We start from the raw sequence: 21,319 nt of genomic DNA, 5'->3' as shown, positions 1-21,319 counted from the left end.
GTGTTGTGGCACCAGCACCAGTGCCTAAGGCCCAATTTTTCTGCCCCTGTCTAACAGGGGCGTGTAATTACAATTTTTGAAGCAATAATTTGCAGCAGGGCTCGTTCCTGCGTTCCAACTAGAGTGTCTGTGAGGGGTTGCAGTGTTGTGGCACCAGCACCAGTGCCTAAGGCCTAATTTTTCAGCTCCTGTTCAACAGGGGCATGTAATTACAATTCTTGATCTAATATTTCACAGCAGGGCCCTGTGAGGGCTTACAGTGTTGTGGCCACAGCAACACCTAAGGCCCAAATTTCTGCTGAGTATATAGGGCAGGACCCTACTTTCAAACATCTAACTTACAAACGACTCCTACTTGCAAACGGAAGGAGACAGCAGGAAGTGAGATGAAATCTACCCCTAGGAAGGGAAATTCTCTCCTGTAAGAGTTAATATGGGAAAACAATTTCTCCTTTCCACTGATGCTTTCCAATCCTTGTTCCACAAAAAAACCCAAATTTTCAAAAAACATTTTTCATTGGGACAAAAAAGTGAGGTGAAATCTTCTGAAGAGGAGGAAAGACAGCAAAACAAATGTCACAGGGGTGATAACCCTTCCCTATGTTTTCCAAAAAGCTTAGAAAAGATTTTTTGGCTGGAGCTAAACACGTTAAAAATGTTCAAAATTACAAACAGATTCTACTTAACAACAAACCTACAGTCCCTGTCTTGTTTGCACCGCCTGTATACTGCTGTTCAGAGTATATAGGGCCTGGTGGCCCCACACCTTTCCTTATTTTAATTTGGGTGCGGGGTTCCCCTTAATATCCATACAAGACCCAAAGGGCCTGGTAATGGACTGGGGGGTACCCATGCCGTTTGTCTCACTGATTTTCATCCATATTGCCATGACCCGACATGACATTAAACCCGCAAGCAGTTTTAAATGAGATTTTTTCCTTTAAAAATGACATTTGGTGCAGGGACTGTTCTAAACATGGGAAACACGCGTCACTTTACAGGCATACTATAGACACCCCCCAGGTACGATATTTAAAGGAATATTTCACTTTTTTTTTTTTTACTTTAAGCATCATTAAAATCACTGCTCCCGAAAAAACGGCCGTTTTTAAAAGTTTTTTTTGCATTGATACATGTCCCCTGGGGTAGGACCCGGGTCCCCAAACCCTTTTTAGGACAATACCATGCAAATTAGCCTTTAAAATGAGCACTTTTGATTTCGAACGTTCGAGTCCCATAGACGTCAATGGGGTTCTAACGTTCGTGCGAACTTTCGGTCCGTTCGCGGGTTCTGGTGCGAACCGAACCGGGGGGTGTTCGGCTCATCCCTACTCCCTACTAATCCTCTGCCACTAATTCATGTGTTTAAACAACCTATAATGTGCAGATATAAATAAAGTGCCAATCTTAATCCAAAATCTTAATCTAATTATTGGATTAAGATTTGCACTTTATTTATATCTGCACATTATAGGTTGTTTGACCACTTCAGCCCCGGAAGATTTGGCTGCTGAATGACCGGGCCATTTTTTTGCGATTCGGCACTGCATCGCTTTAACTGACAATTGCGCGGTCGTGCAACGTTGCACCCAAACAAAGATGACGTCCTTTTTTTTCCCCACAAATAGAGCTTTTGATTTGGTGGTATTTGATCGCCTCTGCGTTTTTTTTTTTTTTTTTTGCACTATAAACAAAAGAATAGTGACAATTTTGAAGAAAAAAAAGCAATATTTTGTACTTTTTGCTATAATAAATATCCCCATTTTTTTTAAAAAAAAGCTAATTTTTTTCTCAGTTTAGGCCGATATGTATTCTTCTACATATTTTTGGTAAAAAAAAACGCAATAAGCGTATATTGATTGGTATGCGTAAAAGTTATAGCGTCTACAAAATAGGGGACAGATTTATAGCATTTTTATTATTTTTTTTACTAGTAATGGTGGTGAGCTGCGATTTTTATCGGGACTGTGACATTATGGCGGACACTTTTGACACATTTTTGGGATCATTGGCATTTATACAGCGATTAGTGCTATAAAAATGCACCAATTACTGTAAAAATGTCACTGGCAGGGAAGGGGTTAATACTAGGGGGTGATCAAGGGTTTAACTGTGTTCCCTGTTTGTGTTTCTTACTGTAGGGGCAGGGGACTGACCTAGAGGAAGTGACGGATTGTGGTTCCTAGCTATTAGGAACTCACGATCTGTCACGCCTCTCCTCACAGAACAGGGATTTGTGTGTTTACACACATACTTCCCTGTCCTGCCTCTTGCGATCGCTAGTGGCCGGTGGTCATCGCGGCCGTCGGCCTGGGCCTATAGCTACGACGGCTCGTGGGATCGTGCCGACCTGCCGCCGTGAAATGACGACGGCTGGTCGGCAAGGGGTTAAACACATGAATTAGTGGCAGAGGATTGGTAGGGAGGTGTTAAAATATACAAAAAACTGTAAGGAGTCCATCATTTTATGATTTTGAGAATAGTTTGTGTGATTGTGGATTTTCTATAGATTTGCACTGCATGTCTGTTTATTCTGATTATTTTCTAGTGTTTTTCTGGGATTGAGCAGCAGCACTCTGAATTGGAATCCACAATTATCCATTGGTCTCTGTGGTGCCGATTCCTCTTTCCCTCTTGTGGCTCTTTACTGTTAATAGACCCCCAAATCTCTTCTTTGCCCTTAAAAGCCTCGGATCATACCAAGATCGGTACGATACCATACTTTTTTTTCAAACCAGTAATGGTTTGATTACAACCGGTGAAAGCAGAAGTGGCTAAATACTCATCACTTTCAGTTTCTTAGACCAGTTCCGGTCCATGATCAGCTCTATGGTCAGCGGGGGAAACCACCGTCTGCAGTTCCAGATTCCCTGGTGGGACGGGAAAGCCTAGGAAGGCGGTGGGAGGGGACCCCCTCACGGCGCTAGTGGCAAACCAGTAGCCACTAGGATTATATTTGCAAAAAGAGTGCTCCGCCAGTCGAAAGAGACCCAAAACATAACCGGGATGATGCCTGAACTGCAGGTATCATCCTGGAATAACCACCGAAATTCCGGCACGTGGCGGCGTGTGCTTAAACTGTCCAGTCGGTGGTCTGGGAGAGGTCCGTGAGCAAACTGTCATACTAAACTGCAGTAAAGATGAGGCCACTGGTCTACCTATACTCTCTTGAAGAAGTCAATAAGTAGTAATGGAACCCTAGGATTGTCCTTATAGTGTTGCTATCCAATAATGTTGCAGTGGTATATGAACAAGGTATTGTAGTGTATTGTATTTTTTTTTTTTGGGCTGTAGCTTCTATACCAAAGGGTTTCCAAAATTTCCTTGGTTTGTGATGTAACTAAAAGGATTCACTGAAGTGCCAAACCTTAGATTATTAGTCCAGATACAAGTTTATTCCAATGAAGGATCAAATGGAGCCAACACATTTTGGGGGCAAAAGTTGCACCCTTCCTCAGGGCTTGAAGATGAGAATCCATATATGTAGATTACACTGGACGACCATTTAAATGTTGAAGCACAATGTTCATCAGCAGCTGGTTTGACCTGCTTAAAGTGATATGAAAGGCTTGTTTTTTGTTTTTTTTAAATAACAAATATATTATACTTACCTGTTCTGTGCAGTGGTTTTGTACAGAGCTACCCATATCCTCGTCTCCTCAGGTCCACCGCTGGCTCTCCTGGCTCCTCCCTACCGCCGAGTGCAGCTTGCTATGGGGGCACTCACACACGGAACGTGGCTCGGCCCTACCCCTGCTCTCTCCTCGTTGGCTCACTGGCCTTGATTGACAGTAGAGGGTGCCAATGGCTGCCGCAGCTGTCTCCGCAAATGCGGGGAGAGACCGAAGAAAGCAGAGGCACTCGTGCACATCACTGGATCACAATGGGGCTCAGGTAAGTTTTGGGGGGGGGGGTGCTGAACACAGAAGGTTTTTTTTACCTTTATGCATACAATACATGAAGATAAAAAAAACTTGAACCACTTACAACCACATATAATGTATTCTTATTTCAGTCCAGTTTACACATATTTCTCACCATCAGACCCTGAAGAATGAGGACATTTTTGGCCCCCCGAAATGTGTTGGCTCCATTTGATCCTTCATTGGAATAAGTTTGTATCTGGACTAATAATCTAAAGTTTGGCGCTTCAGTTTTAGGTCCTTTTAGCTTGGGTCACACAGCCGAATCTTTTAGCAAGTTAAACAGCCTCTATATATGTATGTCCACTGGAGCTCCACTTTAAGTTATCGTTAAGGTCCATAATTTCATGTCACCTGTGAACGGTAAAAGATTGTTGCATTTCCCCAGTAGTGAATGAAGTCATATTTTCGGAAATCCCTCCAATGTGCATTTCATATCCCAGGCCTTTAGGATTGTCATACCAAGACGATATGAATATCATGAGCTCAACTACTGTATCTAGGGTAGCCTGTTGTTCCTCTGACTGAGGATTGCCAGAAGCTGCAATGGTCAGGAAACCGAGTATCTCTAAAGGTTTGCTCATACACAATTTCACTTTTGCAGCTGGTTCGTTTCAAGATTGCACACCGCTTAGAAAGCCATCGGCCATAGAGAAAACACCTGCACAAAGGTCTGTATAACTTGTATATATTCTGTTTTATCCACTATATGAGGCCTTGAGATATTGTCTCTTACCAGTGTTAATTTTGGCAGCAAATTTCAACTTATTTTTAGTCTTAGGACTAAAATGGCATTTTAGTTTTAGTCCCATTTTAGTCTTCTGCAATTGTTGTAGTTTTAGTCACATTTAGTCGACTAAAACCTCCAGTACATTTTAGTTGACTAAAACAATCATTGTAGTCGTCTAAAATCGAATGGGTGTAATTAAATTATAATGCATTAGTTAACATGTCTCTACAATTTCCAAACTCATTATATACTGCTGGAGTGGAAAATCTATTATGTTATTATTTGTGGTATTGAAGTATGAACATGCACTACAGACCAATGTTAATTTTGAAATCAAATTTCAATTTAGTTTTAGTTTAATGCCCCGTACACACGGTTGGACTTTCCGACGTAAAATATACGATCAGAGCTTTTTGTCGGAAATTGTGTAGGCTCCATCGGATAATTTCCATCGGAATTTCCATTGCACAAACTTTGAGATCTGGTTCTCAAATTTTCAGAAAACAAAATCCGTTCGTGCAAATTCCAATTGTGTGTACACAGTTCCGACGCACAAAGTGCCACGCATGCTCTGAATCAAGCAGAAGAGCCGCACTGGCTATTGAACTTAATTTTTCTCGGTTCGTCGTACATGTTGTACGCCACCGCGTTCTTGGCGATCGGAATTTCCGACCAACTTTGTGTGACCGTGTGTATGCAAGACAAGTTTGAGCCAACATCCATCGGAAAAAAAACATGGATTTTGTTGTCAGAATGTCCGATTGTGTGCATGGGGCATTAGTTTTAGGACTAAAATGGCATTTTAGATTTAGTCCCATTTTAGTCTTCTGCAATTGTTTTAGTTTTAGTCATATTTAGTCAACTAAAACTTCCAGTACATTTTAGTCGACTAAAACTCATTTTAGTCGTCTAAAATTGAATGGGTGTAATTAAATTGTAATGCATTAGTTAACATTTCTCTACAATTTCCAAACTCATTATATACTGCTGGAGTGAAAAATCTATTATGTTATTATTTATGGTATTGAGGTATGTACATGCACTACAGACCAGTGTTAATTTTGAAGTCAAATTTCAATTAATAGTCTTTTGACTAAAATGCCATTTTAGTTTCAGTCGTATTTTAGTCATCTCAATTGTTTTAGTTTTAGTCATATATTAGTTGACTAAAATAGTATTCATTTAGTCTACTAAAATGTTTTTGTCGACGAAATTAACACTGTCTCCTACCCAACTGCCCCAGGGCTTACTACTACCCTTTACAGCAGGACCAAATCCATTGGCACTGGTGCCAAATACAAGAACACTATTAACCAATTACATTATATATGGCCGAAAAGTACATGGACACCCCCCCCCCCCCAATCACTTGATTGAGTGGTGTTAACACTGAACAGCTACTGGTAATGCTACAGCATACAAATGCATGTTAGACAGTTATAGGAGGTGGTATCAAAAAGTTACAAGACTAGCTCCGTTTACAAGAAAGTACTTTATTTATCTGCATTTACACACTATTTTATTTATTTTATTTTATTTCAGGTACTTATATAGCGCCGTCAATTTACGCAGCGCTTTACATATACATTATACATTCACATCAGTCCCTACACCCTCAAGGAACTTACAATCTAAGGTCCCTAACTCACATTCATACATACTAGGGCCAATTTAGACAGGATCCAATTAACCTACCAGCATGTCTTTGGAGTGTGGGAGGAAACCGGAGTACCCGGAGGAAACCCACGCAGACACAGGGAGAACATGCAAACTCCAGGCAGGTAGTGTCGTGGTCGGGATTCGAACCAGCGACCCTTCTTACTGCTAAGCGAGAGTGCTATCCACTACACCACTGTGCCACCCCAACTATCACCTACAAAATAGTCCCCTTGCACAAAACTTTTTTTTTTTTTTTTTTTTTTTCTTTTTTTTTATGTTTTCTATGGAATAAGGGATGGAAAGCCACTGTCAGTTTTTTTTTATCATGGAGATTCCCCCCTCCTGAATGCTAATTAATAAAAGATGCAAAGTCTGAAGGGCATGAGCAGTACTAAGATAGGGGAAAAAAGGAGAAAATAATATTTTATTAAACAAAATGGCATCTGTTCACGATACAGTTTTAGCAAATTAAATGTCGTCCAGTTACAGTTTACACAAATTACTGTAATTTATTAAATATCAATGCCCAGGGCTCAGGCCTGCGGGGGTGGGCATAAGAGGAAGGTGCCTCAGGCGCTATACCAAGATGTGGGCCAAAAAGAGCAGGACCAGCAACCTATGCTGATGAGGCAGTTCACAGCTCATGTAGGGGGCACTTTTGGTATTTTTTGTCTGTGGAGCTCAAGGACCGTGTTCCAGTTCTGCCAATGCCTCATAAATTTTCACTTGTCATTAGGGATGAGCTGGTACAAGCCCAGTTCACCTGAACCTACAGGAAAGCTGTCAGTTGTCACTGACCATATTACATAGCTCCCAACTTTTTGAGATGGGAACGAGGGACACATTATTAGCAAAAGTATCTAGGCTTAGAACACACCATACATATTTTTTACTTTTTGCTAGACTAAATATCTAATAAAAGAATGTAAAAAAATGTTTTCCTCAGTTTAGGCCAATATATATTCTTCTACATATTTTTGGTAAAAAAAAAAAATCCCTATTAGCATATATTGATTGGTTTGCACAAAAGTTATTGCGTCTACAAAATAGGAAATAGATTTATGGCATTTTTGTTATTTTTTTTTGTTTACTAGTAATGGTGGTGACCTGCGATTTTGCGACGGACAGATTGGACACTTTTGACATTCTTTTTTGGGACCAGTGACATTTATACAGCGATCAGTGCTGTAAAAATGCACTGATTACTGTATAAATGATACTGGCAGGGGAGGGGTTAACACTAGGGGGCGATCAAAGGGTTCACTGTTCCATAGGGAGGTGCATTCTAACTGTGGGGGGAAGGGACTGACAGGGAGTAGAGGGAGATCGCTGTTTATAATCACTAGGAACAGACAATCTCACTCTCCTCCCCTGACAGAACGGGGATCTGCTTTGTTTACACTGGCAGATCCCCATTCTGCCTCTCTGTGGAGCGATCGCGGGTGGCGGCCGCTGATTGGCTCCCCCCACTAGCGAATGGACATGCGCACCCACGGAAAGCTGTGTAGGCGTCTGCTGTACAATGATGGCAATTCGCGCAGGAGAGCCAACCTGCCGCAGTACAATTGCGGCGGCTGGTCAGGAACCGGTTAAAGGAGAATTATACAAAAAAAAAAAAATAGTTAAACCCACAAGTGCTTTTTTACCACTACTATTCCTTTATATTGGCTTTTTGAAACTTTATAAATGCAGCAATTTAGAAATCGGATGAAAGATTTAACACCATGAAACACTTTTTGAGAGATAAAAAGTGCATTTTATATACAACTATATAGATCAGATCAAAACAAGGGACAAATGAGGGGGAAAGAGGGACAGAGGGACATTGTTCTAAATCAGGGACAGTGCCTTTGAAATCAGGGACAGCTGGGAGCTATTTATATTAGACATGTGCAATTCGTTTAATTCCGAATTAGTTTTTTTACGAATTTTGACAAATTCGTTAATTCCAAAATTTCCAAAATTTCCTGAATTCCGAATTTAGAATTCTCAAATTTCCGAAAATCCGAAATTTCAGAAATTCGAATATTCAAAATTTCATAAATTTAAAAATTCTAAAATTTGGAAATTTGAAAATCCAAGAATAAGAATGAAAATCTGAAAATTCAAAGGAATGAAAATCAGAAAATTAGAAAACCCGAAAATCTGAAATAATAACTAACTAATCATAAATATTAAATTATAGGTGTTGGAATTTCCTTTCAAATTTGGCTGTTAGTGACCATAACGAGTACGAATTTATCTGAAGTTACAAATTATCTGAAATAACGAATGCCGAACAGCCAAATTTGAAAGGAAATTCCAATACCTATATTTTAATAGTTAGTTATCATTTCAAATTTTACTGATTTTCTTTCTTTTTTTTCAGATTTTTAAAATTTTGAATTCCTGAAAATCTAAAAATTCGGAATTCGAAAGAATCCGAAAACTCAGAAATTTTAAAATTCGGAAATTCGAAATTCGGAAATCTGAAAATTCGAAAATTCAGAAATTTGAAAATCCGAATTTTTCGTTTTTCCGAATTTCGGAAAAAAAAGCAGAAAAACGAATGAAACAAAAACACATTTTTTGTCAGTTATCATGTCTAATGAATAAGAAAGTCAATAATGTCATGATGAGCATCCATATCCCTTTTGTGTATCGGCAGCATGCGAGATAGAGCCTCCCCCACCCACAGCTCATTGCACAGCCAATCAGCTAACTTCCAGGTTCAAACAGAATAAGGTTAAACCAAACCTCATCCCAGCTTCTAATACATAACGAAATTGCAGCATCACCCTTTTTGTAGATTTGGATTGACCTACACATTCATTACAGCAAATTGGTTAGTTAAAGAGGAACTGCAGTCTGCTCACATAATGTGTAATAAAAACATCTTTGCCATTCTGAAGCTTCCCTCCAACCGCTTTGCATATTATTCTATATATACTGTGATTCTGAACTTGCCAAATATGCTTCAGAAATCTCCCTCCACTGAGTCTGGCTGCAGCCATTTTAACTGTGGGCAGCTGAAGCTGCTGCCTGTTCACTTCCTGGATTTACACATAGGCACACCTCCAGCTCTGCAGTCCTCATTGGCCCTCTTATGACTCATCCCCTCCTCCCTTCCTGGCAAACTCTCACGAGAGTGAGAGAGAGAGCTGTGCATGATGTCATAAGCCTAGGCTAATGACCAGACAAGAAACAGGAAGTGGGCTGTATCAGGGATTTACTGGAAGAAAAAAAAATGTTTTACCATCCAAAGTTAAAACAACAACAAGAGCAGAATAGATGGAAAGTTGAAAAAAATGACTGAAGGTCCGCTTTAAGAACTTATCTTCCTCTGCAATTCTCCCTCTGTACCTATCCACTGTAAAAAAAAAATAGCTAAACAGAGCCTTGAACTCGTCGGTTTCAGAAGCTATTACTGGTTTCCCGAAGCAATCCCATTTTCACCAAGCAAATAAACAGAAAGTCTGTCTGCAATGACTGAGCAAAAGATGGTGAGAACTATTGATGGGGTGTTCTGGTTGGACAATACTGCCCTCCAATGTTGAGATTATATTACTGCACCCTTGTGTCCTTGTGTTCCATATACTGTACACTATATTACCAAAAGTATTGGGACACCTGCCTTTACACGCACATGTACTTTAATGGCATCCCAGTCTTAGTCCGTAGGGTTCAATATTGAGTTGGCCCACCTTTTGCAGCTATAACAGCTGAATACGGGTCACGGGAGTGCAGAACGAAGTGTACTCCTGCGACCTACAGGAAAATTTTTCCCTTTAATGGAAATATGCACTGTTCACAGCATTCAATGTTGCAAGTGGCCATTTAAATCAAAAGCCTGTATCACTTACTGCCACACCCAGACATGAATGTAACAGAGTTTACAATACAGTAGCTTTCCTCAAAGAGGCAATAGTCCTTTCATTTCTGATTAGAGCATTCAGAGATTCAGCTTAACAATTTGCTAAAAATTGTTTCATTAACCCCTTCCCGCTGACCGTGCACACACGAGTGGCCTCACAGAAGTGGGCTTTTTTTCTGGAGGGCCTCATATATGCATATCTCCCTTTGTGCTGGGAGTGCACCGCACAGCGCGCTCCCGGCACAGAGACCGGGCTTTCACCAAGAGCACCGGGTCTCGTACTAATGATCGGGACACGGGAATGTCGGTTCTGGGTTACCTGATCACTGTGATGGCCTCTGATTGGCTGATTGTGATAGGATATGTAAAAAAAAGTCAAATAAAGAGTAAAGAAAAAAAATAACAAGATCAAGGTTTGCCAGGGTTAGGTTCAGGGTCAAAGATCACGGTCAGCATATTTTGGGTAGAATTTAAAGCGTAACTCCACTTTTGTTGAGAAAAAAAAATACTCCCCTCTGGGTGATCTCTGTGCATTGCAAGGATTTTAACAAACTTTGTTTCAGATTCTTACCTTTTTGTTATTCTGAAGAAATCCCTGTGTGTTTGTCTCCCATGTGGGAAAGTGAGTCTAATGGGAGTGGTTTCATAATTATCAATCAGCTGCTGCACCTGCATGGCTCTAATGAGGAAAGCAGCTGGGATTGCATCCCTTTAGACGTGATTTCCTATTGTAAGTAGCTCACCAAAAACGACATTTTTGTTGCAGGGGATGCCTGAAATCTGACTTGTATCTTAGGCCCCTTTCACACTGGGGAGTTTTTCAGGCATTTTAGCGCTAAAAATAGTGACTGTAAAGCGCCTGAAAACTGCCTCTAATGCCTCTCCAATGTGAAAGCCCGAGTGCTTTCACACTGGGGCGGTGAGCTTGCGAGACGGGAAAAAAAGTCCTGCAAGCAGCATCTTTAACCGCCTCACGCAGATATACTGCGTCAGAAAGGCACGTACAGGCAGATTAACGTACCTGTACGTTGCCCTTTAAGAGGCGGCTCGCGCGCGCCCGCTGGGAGCTCCGTGAGTGTGATCGCGATTTCCATCGGACTCGATGTCCGCGGCAGATACCCATGATCGTCTCACGGGGACGAAGAACGGGAAAATGCTAATGTAAACAAGCATTTCCCTGTTCTGCTTAGTAACAGGACACTGATCACCGCTCCCTGTAATCGGGAGCGGTGACAGTGCCGTGTCACACATAGCCCCTCCCCCCACAGTTAGAATCACTCCCTAGAGCACACTTAACCCTTAATGCCCCACCTAGTGGTTAACCCCTTCACTGCCAGTCACATTTACACAGTAATCAATGCATTTTTAATTGCACTGATCGCTGTATAAATGTGAATGGTCCCAAAATAGCGCCAAAAGTGTCCGATCTGTCCGTCATAATGTCGCAGTCATGATAAAAATCGCTGATCGTTTCATTTCTAGTAAAAAAAAAAAAAAAAAAAGAAAGATTAATAAAAATGCCATAAAACTATCCCCTATATTGTAGACGCTATAACTTTTGCGCAAACCAATCAATAAACGCTTATTGCAATTTTTTTAATCAAAAATACGTAGAAGAATATGTATCGGCCTAAACTGAGGAAAAAAAAATTTTTTATATATATTTTTGGGGGATATTTATTATAGCAAAAAGTAAAAAATATTGCTTTTTTTTTTCAAAATTGACGCTCTTTTTTTGTTTATAGCGTAAAAAATAAAAACCGCAGAGGTGATCAAATACCACCAAAAGAAAACTTTATTTGTGGGGAAAAAAGGGCGTTAATTTTGTTTGGGAACCACGTCGCACGACCGCGCAATTGTCAGTTAAAGAGACGCAGTGCCGAATTGCAAAAAGTGCTCTGGTCCTTGGCCAGCCAAATGGTCCGGGGCTTAAGTGGTTAAAACTAGCAGCGCTTTACCGCTAACGCAGCGCCGCCCCAGTGTGAAAGTAGCCTTAGTGACTTAGACTTCTGGGAAACTTGGTGAGCCAATCACACAAGCAGGAAATGATGTTTCTGGGGGGCGTTCTGTAGATTATCTGTGTACAGAACACCTCCAGGTTGCCATATCACATTTACGGAAAATTACAGAGCAGAGAAAAGGCCATTTTTAATAACATTCAATTACAATATGACTCAAGTTGCAACTGTATACAGTATATTATTCTTTCCTTTATTTGCTATTTTTTTCCCCACGAAAGTGGAGTTACCCTTTAGGCTGGGTTCACACCTAAGACGGATTTGTCTCACAGCTGGGGTCCGGTGCGTCCTGGTTCACTGTTTCAGGTCCGATTTCAGCCCGAGTCTTGGGCTGAATTTGGACCTGAAACAGACCAAAAGATGCACAGCGTTTTTCTGCAACACGCAAAGGACCTGCTGCGGAGATATGTGAACCGGCTCCATAGAGAGCCGGTCAAAATCTCCTGATATTGCAAATTGGATGCGGAGATGCCGCATCCAATTCACAATGGTGTGAACCCAGCCTTAAAAAAAAAAATAATAATTGAATTGGTATCAGTGTCAGTTAGTGTCAGTGTCAGCTGATGCTCAAACATTTTTTTTGTGGGGGGGGGATGGGGGCACAAAAAATGTTTAAAAAAAAATCATCATTTGCAGATACTGTGCCATTAAATGCAGCCACTGTGCCTTCAAACACTGCCACTGTGCCCTCAAACGCTGCCACTGTGCCCTCAAACGCTGCCACTGTGCCCTCAAACGCTGCCACTGTGCCCTCAAATGCTGCCACTGTGCCATCAATTGCAGCCACTGTGCCATCAATTGCAGCCACTGTGCCCATTAAACGCTGCCACTGTGCCCTTTAAATGCTGCCACTGTGCCATCAAGTGCTGCCACTGTGCCATCAAACGTTGCCACTGTGCCCTCAAACGCTGCCAGTGTGCCCATTAAATGCTGCCAGTGTGCCCATTAAATGCTGCCAGTGTGCTCATCGTTTGCTGCCAGTGTGTCCATTAAATGCTGGCAGTGTGCCCTTGGCCCCAGTGTTCGCCCCCCCCCCCCCCCCCGCTTGCACGTCTGCCCGGCACTTACCCTGTCTTGGTGGGGCAGCGGGGGTGACAGCAACGAGTGGGGTCCTTCGTGCGTCTCCTGCCGTCCTCATCTCCCGTCCTCTCCTCCTGATAGACGTCCAATAGCAGCGCCTGTCATTTCAGCCAATCAGGTGACAGGTAACAGACCCGAGCACCTGATTGCCAGAGAGTCAGTTTAGTGTTAGGAAAGTGAATATTCATTTGCTTTACTAACACAGCTGAATGACCGCGCTCGCAGGTCACCTTTTTTTACGCCTTTTAGAGCCTGTAATTCAGGCGCCCGAAAAGGGGCCAGGTGCCTGAATAGGGGGTGGCAGCGGCGGCCATAGATTCATGCAATGCATGAATCTATTTATTGGTGATAGAGAGGGTGGCTGGAGAGAGGGGGCGGCGCCCGTGCGCCCTTATGGACGCACCACCACTGAGTGTCAGTATGTTTTAGGCAGGATTAAAAAAATGCAAAATGCGCACCATTGTTTCTGGGCTTTACTACAGGTACAAACAACAACTAACCTACACATAGTGTATAAATCATCCTGGTCACCACGCCTTCATTTTAACATTCTGTTAACAAGACACTGTCCACAAGGGGTTAATCTCCGGCCACTACATGCTTATTACATGCTTACTACATGCTTACTACATGCTTCTTCTAGGAATATAGACTGTACATCATGATTTGTGATTTGATCTTGCAGGAAGATAAAAGCCATTTCTTTTGAAGATTATCACAAAATTTGGAGTGGAATCGCTACATCAACCGATCCTGAGAATTTACAAGCTGCAGGTAAGATGAACAGAAGCATGCAAACTTTGAGTCGCAATGTTTTTGTTTTTTTTTTAGACTTACCATATTTTATTTCTATCATTTTGCTCACAGGAAAGTAGTTTGTGTGATATAAATTGAAAAGGATCAGAGTTTTGTCTGCAGTGTCTTGTATGACCAGTAGATGTCACTGTTGTTCCAGGAAACAACACAGTGTTTGAAATTCAAACTTCTCAAACTTTGGGATATTGGTTTAGTACATTTTTTTTAATTATTATTATTATTATTGTGATCATGACAAAAAACAAAAAAACAAAAAATGTATTAATTTTACTTAAAGCAGAACTTAATTGTCAAATATCCACTTGCCGCCAATTGATGTACCGGTATGTCGCTTGACTTCAAGTGGTTGTACCGGGATAATGCCTGTGACTGTAGGCATCATCCCAGTACTGTTTATCAGAGCCGGCGCTCGGCTTGCTTGCAATAGCAATCAGAGTGGCTAACTAGCCGCTTGATCACTGATACAAACATCAGGAGGGGACGTCCCTCCCCCCTCCTGCCGCCTTCCACGACTCGCTCGAGCTCTCCTGTCCCACCGAGCGACCCGAGCAACCAGCCAGTTTGCCCGCCGGCCACGGTCGTCTTTAACACAGAGGCAAAAGGGGCAGCTGCCCTGGGCCTAGTCATTGTTGTGGTGCCCAAAGCAGCAGCCCCTTGAGCCTGCAAATTTTGGATTTGGGAGGGCCCAAGAAAATGTTTACCCAGGGTCCAATAAATATTAAAGATGGCCCTGCCGCCGGCTGTCCGGACACCCGAACAAAATCGGGATTGGCTTTGATCGTGTCTTCGTAACAGTGAACTGACATCACTTCCAGTTTATCGGAATGTCATTGATGTTTTGAATGCTTTTAAGTGCAGAGGAGTGATTTGGGTTTTTTTTTTACCCCAGATCCCTACATAAAGAGTACCCGTCACGTGCCTATTGCTGTCACAAGGATGTTTACATTTCTTGTGACAGCAGTAAAAGTGATAAAGGGTTTTGCACAGAGTGCCCCCGATCCTCCTTTTCTGGGGTCCCCCGGCGGCGCTCCTGGCTCCTCCTCTTCGGCGAGCGCCCCCACGGAGAGCCGATTTCCATGGGGGCACCCGTGCGGGTGTGCGCTCCCCAGTCCTGCTGCTGCGTCCATTGATACAGACAGCAGGACTCAGCCTCGTTCCCGGCTCCCAAGTCACTGGAGTTGAATAAGAGCAGCGGGAGCCATTGGCCAATCTATCCAATGAGGACCCGAGACAGCGGCTGGAGCATAGAATGTATTAAGGTGCAAAACCTCAAGACTTTACATAACATAATGCTTCCAGTGGTATATTTACCAAACCAAAAGGGAGCAAATAAGCGAAGTTCAGTGTTAGAGTTTACATACACTTCAAATTGTACAAGTTTCAACCTCAGAACACTGCTCGACAATCCATTTTTTATTTTTTTGGCAGGGCATAAAGATCTCAAATCCAAAACACAGTACAAGCAAACCAATGGAACTAGTACTGCAAACAAACAGTAAGTAGGAAAACACGCAACTGAATAAACACACAGCTGTTCAGAATCATTATATTCATATCATCCAGTCTTCAATCCAGCCAGCAGTTGGAGCTTTACTCCCCTTTTCTATATTCTGCTATTGTTATGCCCGACAAAGTTAACTGGAAAGCAATCCACTCTTGTTATGCCTCTTTAGGTAAACCATGGTGCTCGTTGATTCCTTGGCTGTGTATTAAAGTTTATTTGTAAAACAAATACTGTGTGTGTGTATAATAACCACTTGTTATCCCCCTTCATGACCAGACCATGTACTACTTTAACTGGTAATTGCAGGGTCATGCAACACTGTACCCAAATTACTCAAATAGAGCTTTTGGTTGTATTTCGGCACCGATGAGGTGGCACTGATGAGGTGGCACTGATGGGCACTGATAGGCAGCACTGATGGGTGACACTGATAGGCGGCACTGATGGGCATTGATAGGTGGCACTGATGGGGACTCATAGGTGGCACTGGTGGGCACTGAAAGGCTGCGCTGATGGGTGCTTATGGGTGGCACTGATAGAAGGCACTGCTAAGCACTGATGAGCACTGACAGACGGCACTGATGGGCACTGAAAGGCGGCACTGATGGGCATTAATGGGCACTGATGGCTGGCACTGGCAGTCATCACTGGTAGCACTGGCAGGCATTTTTCTTTGGCACTGATTGGCAGCTGCCTGGGCACTGATTGGCATTTCCCTGGTGGTCTAGGGTGGCATACCTGGTGGTCCACTGTGGTGGCCATCCATGGTGGTCCTGGCGGCATCCTGGTGGTCCTGGGCGGGCATCCGAGGGGGGGGGCTGCACTGATAAACAATCAGCACAGACCCCCCCTGTCAGAGGAGCAGCCCATCGGCTCTCCTCTACTCGCGTCTGTCAGGCGCGAGTTACGAAAAGCCAACCAATGGCTCTTCCTGTTTACATGGTGATCAGCTGTGATTGGACAGCCTAGATCGGAGTTGCGGTGTGTCAGACTGATACGCTGCAACAACAATCGCTGCGATGCACGCCCCCCCATTTTGCTATATGATGGGCGGCAAGTGGTTAAAAACGCTAAAAGCTAAAAAATGCTGAAAACGCTAATGCAAAAACGCTGCAAAACTCATTCTACAGCTAACGCTACTGCCGTTTTTATAACGTCCAGTGTGCATGAGGCCTAATATAAATGGATTTGCATGAAAATTATTTTGTCTACTAAGTATGGTCTACTGTATATACTGGAATTTTTATTTATTTGTTTTTTTATACTAGAAATCAGCGACTTATAGTGGGACTGGGATAATGCAGCGTGCAATCTGACACTAAATGACACTTTGTGGGAACTGACTAATGCCAACTGACATCTCCAGTGACACTAATACAGTGATCAGTGCTAATACTATACATCAGTGTTTCTCAACTTCAGTCCTCAAGGCGCCCCAACAGGTCATGTTTTCAGGCTTGCCATTATTTTGCACAGGTGATTTTATCAGTTTAACTGCCTTAGTAATTACCACAGGCGTTTCATCTGAGGGAAATCCTGAAAACATGACCTGTTGGGGGCGCCTTGAGTTGAGAAACACTGCTATACACTGTCACTGTACTAATGACACTGGCTGGGAAGGGGTTAACATCTAGGGCAATCAAGGGGTTAATTGTGTGCCTAACAATGTGTAATATGTTCTGCCTTTTACTACAGATTGATTTGTTTCTTTTCCCTGATTTGCAGGGAAAAGAAACAAAGCGATCGTTCTCTGTGTACAGAGTTCTGTGTTGGTTGTCAACACAGGGCTCTGGGCTGTGATTGGCCATGGCCGGGATCTGCTGACAAACTTGTGTTGTGCCACATCACAGGGGAGTAGGCAGGCGGGGGTGTATGCTGTGTACGTTGCTGTGCCTGTAGGAGACCCGTTGATTTACGAGTAACACTGTTAACGAGCATTTTGAAAGACGAACAACTTTTTTGACAAAAATCCTGACTCGGTTTGCGAGTGTTGTCTCGCAAGATGAGCAGAATTCAAGCCAATGGGGTGTGCATTACTGCATTTGGCCAGAGATGCGGGGGGGTGCCTGTGACACTCGGAATGGTTCGGAGCCGTTCGGAAATACTTGGAATCACTCGGAAATACTCAGTTCCCGAGTGTTTTCGAGCCTATCCGAGGGTTTCTGAGTTCAGCCGAGCTGTCCCAGAGTATTTCCGAGGCTCTCCGGCACCCCCCCCCACCTCTGGCCACATGTGGTATTGCATGTAATAGAAGTCAATGCAGAACGAATTATCGTCATATCCATTGACTTCTATGGGGAAACTTGCTTTGATATGCGAGTGCTTTGGATTACAAGCATTCTCCTGGAACGGATTATGCTCGTAATCCAAGGTTCCACTGTATATGTACTGTGGCAGGTCAGCAAGCGGATAAATAACCAACCAAAATACAATGGTCACTGAACCCTTTTAGTGCTCTCATTCAGAAAGGCGATTAACCCCATTTCCTTCACGCAGAGCTGCTGGCGAATGTGTGTGCGTTCACCTCAGTGCTGCATGCAGGCAGCCCATAGAACTGCATGCACAGGAACGGGTGCACGGGTCCAGACGCAGACACCTGCGGCTCCCGAGGTGGATGCACACACATCTGCCAGCAACTCTGCACTGAGGACATAATTAATCACCCGTCTGAATGAGCCCTTAAGCCTCGGCACCAAATTGTTTTGATCTACTACAAAATGCTCATCATATTTTGTTTTTTGCATCAATAGATACAACATCCTTACCCATGGGCTTATTGATGATAGAACAGGAGTGATTCCACCCATACAGCTGGGGAGCAAGGAAGACCCTCACAACTGTGTGTTCTGCAGGTTGTCCGGTATGTACTGTTATATTTATTAGGGTGGTGCAGATCCTCCTGCAGTCCGAGGTATGGTGAATGTTCATACATATGTAGCAAGGTCTCTGGCCTTGTCCAGTCTAATGAGAACTTTCCCAGCCAATGATAGCTGACATCCTTCTGTATGTGGTGGGTTGTGAGGCATAGTGGGTGCAAGGTGGACAAAGTTATTGGGCGCCAGACACTTCTTGGGTGTAAAAGAGGTTTTATTTCTCTTAACAGTCCTTTTTATATTTTGGGGGGAAAGAGGGTTAGGGCCAGGACACCCTTAAGCAGTTGCAGATTCAATTGGCAGACTCCGAGACTTCAATAGGAGGACAGCCGTGCAGGGAAAGGCCCCAGCAAGACGCCACATCTGCACATGCAGGAATGCTGTCTCCTATAGCAACATGTAAGACAAAAACAATTCCATAGCTCAACTCACCAACCAGTCTTCTGACCAACCAAATTAACCTGTCTAACCGTCTGTTAAAAGCAGGGGTTTAGTTAGCACACATTTGCAAACGCATGTGAAAGCTGCAAGGCCTCGTCACGGCACCCTTTGTCGCTTGCAGTCCTAACACTACAAATTTATAAGTGTCTCCTATAGCAACAGTCTTTAACAGTTCCTAACTCAAAGTAACAGTTCCTTCAACTTCACTACAACTGCCTCTTGTAGTTCTTCAACACTGAGTGGTGGTATCTCCCTCAAGCGTCACCCACGCTTCCATGTTGAGTCCCTAGCTTGGCACTCCAAATATTTGTCAAGCTTCACCCCTACTGACCGGCTCGGTCCCTGGCTTGACTCACAAGGCTGGTTGGGTCCCTGACTTGATCACCGCCTGAAGTTTCACGATTCTCCACCGTGCCCTTTCCGTAAGAACACTGCTCCGGTACTTGCTTCAGTTACTCACTGTGGTCCCTGGTAAAGACGATTGGTCCCTTTGTGGCAACAACTTCTCTTCTACCTCCAACCACTGACTGCTTCTCCGGCCGGCCGAACTGTCACTTCTGGTTGGACTGCAGTCCCAAACCTACGCTGCTTTCTTACTTCTGGATAGGCCCTCAGACAGCCTTGCAGCCAGATGCCCCCGGGACCACACACGTCCACGTCCACCCAGGTGGCACAGAACATAGATCACCTGACTCCACCCAAATATACCATATAGGCTCTCCCAGCAGCCCAAGAGATTCAAGAAAACCCCCACCTATTAGCTGAGATACCCCATATACCCATAACCTGACCTTGAGTTGTCCTCCTCATATCTAGTACCACCAAGTGCCTGGCCACCTAGTGGAAGAGAGAAGCACAATCAGGCCAAGCTTAGGGAGAAATCTATGGATCTCTAACAATTGACCAGGGTAACTACTCCTAGCAAGTAAATTTGTGAGGAGCATCCCTGCCTAAACCCCAGGGCGCTACACATTATATTTAAATGAAAAAAGTCATAGATATCATGTAGTACTGTTGTAGTTAAAAGAGATCAAAGGTCGTAAAAAAATATAAAGTCTGCCATTTCTAGCTAGCAGCCTGGTTATACTTGGATTTATTATAGTCAAAGACCTGAAACAAGTTATCAGCAGCCAAAATTCTGATTTTATAAATACAGAATACTTTATTAATACTTTATTAATCCCAAAGGGAAATTGGGAATATACACACATGCCTTAACATTATGGCTACCCACCATAACCCATCGAGGCATGGACTCCACTAAACCTCTTAAGGTATACTGTGGTATCTGGCACCAAGCCGTCAGTAGCAGATCTTTTAAGTCCTGGAAGGTCCATGGATCGGATTTGTTTTTCCAGCACATCCCACAGATGCTCGATTGGATTGAGAGCTGGAAAATTTGGAGCCCAAGTCAAACGCCTGAAAATCATTGTTGTGTTCCTCAAACCATGAATTCATCAGACCAGGCCACCTCCTTCCATTGCTCTGTGGTCTGGTTCTGATGCTTATGTGACCATTGTAGGCAGTTTCGGCTGTGGTCAATGGACACGCTGACCAGTCTGCGGCTACACAGCCCCATACACAACAAACTGGGATGGACTGTGTGTTCTGACACCTTTCCATCAGAACCGGCCTTTACATTTTCAGAAATGTAAGCTACAGTAGCTCTTCTATTGGATTGGACTACACAGGTCAGCCATGAGCCTTGGCTACCCATGACCCTGTTTCCGGTTCACTGGTTTTCCTTTCGTGGGCTACTTTTGGCCTGACCACTGCAGACCAGGAACATCCCACAAGCTGCAGTTTTGGAGTTGCTCTGACCCAGTCATCCAGCCATTACTATTTGGCCCTTGTCGAAGTCACTCAAATTCTTACTCTTGCCCATATTTTCTGCTTTCAATACATGAGGTGCCATTGTAACAAGATAATCAATGTTCTTCACTTTACCCCTCAGTGGTCAAAAAGTTATGGCTGATCGGTGTACATAGTTATAGTTAATATGCAATAAACTAGTGAGACTAATTTGGTGAAACAGATACAATTAGGGGTTTATTTGCAGGGATGTGCACGAGTGCCGAGGCTCTCCCAGGTCTCATCCTTCTGATTGGCTGAGATGCAGCAGCAGGAGCCATTGGCTTCCGCTGCTGTCAATCAAAGTCACTGAGGCGGGGGGGCAGGGCTGAGATGCACTCTCTGTGTCTTATGGACGCAGAGAGAGCTGGCTTGGCAGTGAGCCCGCCTGAGTGCCCCCCACAACAAGTGGCTTGCTATGGGGGCACTCAGCAAGGGGGAGGGGCCAAGAGCGCCGGCGAGGGACCCGAGAAGAGGAGGATCGGGGCTGCTCTGTGCAAAACCGTTACACAGAGCAGGTAAGTATAACATGTTTGCAATTTTTTTTTTTTAATAAACTTTTGCCTTTACA

At 43.5% G+C, this 21,319-nt stretch overlaps 1 protein-coding gene across 3 annotated transcripts in view; it reads left to right on the top strand.

Moving 5' to 3' along the window:
- Nucleotides 1-21,319, top strand: part of UBE2U (ubiquitin conjugating enzyme E2 U) — a 67,451-nt gene that overhangs the window by 41,150 nt on the left and 4,982 nt on the right. For all 3 annotated transcript variants that reach the window (XM_073593809.1, XM_073593810.1, XM_073593808.1), the window contains 4 exons: nt 4,528-4,594; nt 13,949-14,037; nt 15,508-15,574; nt 18,334-18,443. In XM_073593809.1, coding sequence (XP_073449910.1) covers nt 4,528-4,594; nt 13,949-14,037; nt 15,508-15,574; nt 18,334-18,443 — 333 coding nt within the window. The remainder of the gene's footprint in view (nt 1-4,527; nt 4,595-13,948; nt 14,038-15,507; nt 15,575-18,333; nt 18,444-21,319) is intronic.

The sequence above is a fragment of the Aquarana catesbeiana genome, linkage group LG07, assembly GCF_042186555.1.
Source record: "Aquarana catesbeiana isolate 2022-GZ linkage group LG07, ASM4218655v1, whole genome shotgun sequence".
In the NCBI taxonomy this organism is placed as follows: domain Eukaryota; kingdom Metazoa; phylum Chordata; class Amphibia; order Anura; family Ranidae; genus Aquarana; species Aquarana catesbeiana.
The sequence above is the reverse complement of the archived record's forward strand: the minus strand, read 5'-3'. Positions and strand labels throughout refer to the sequence as shown.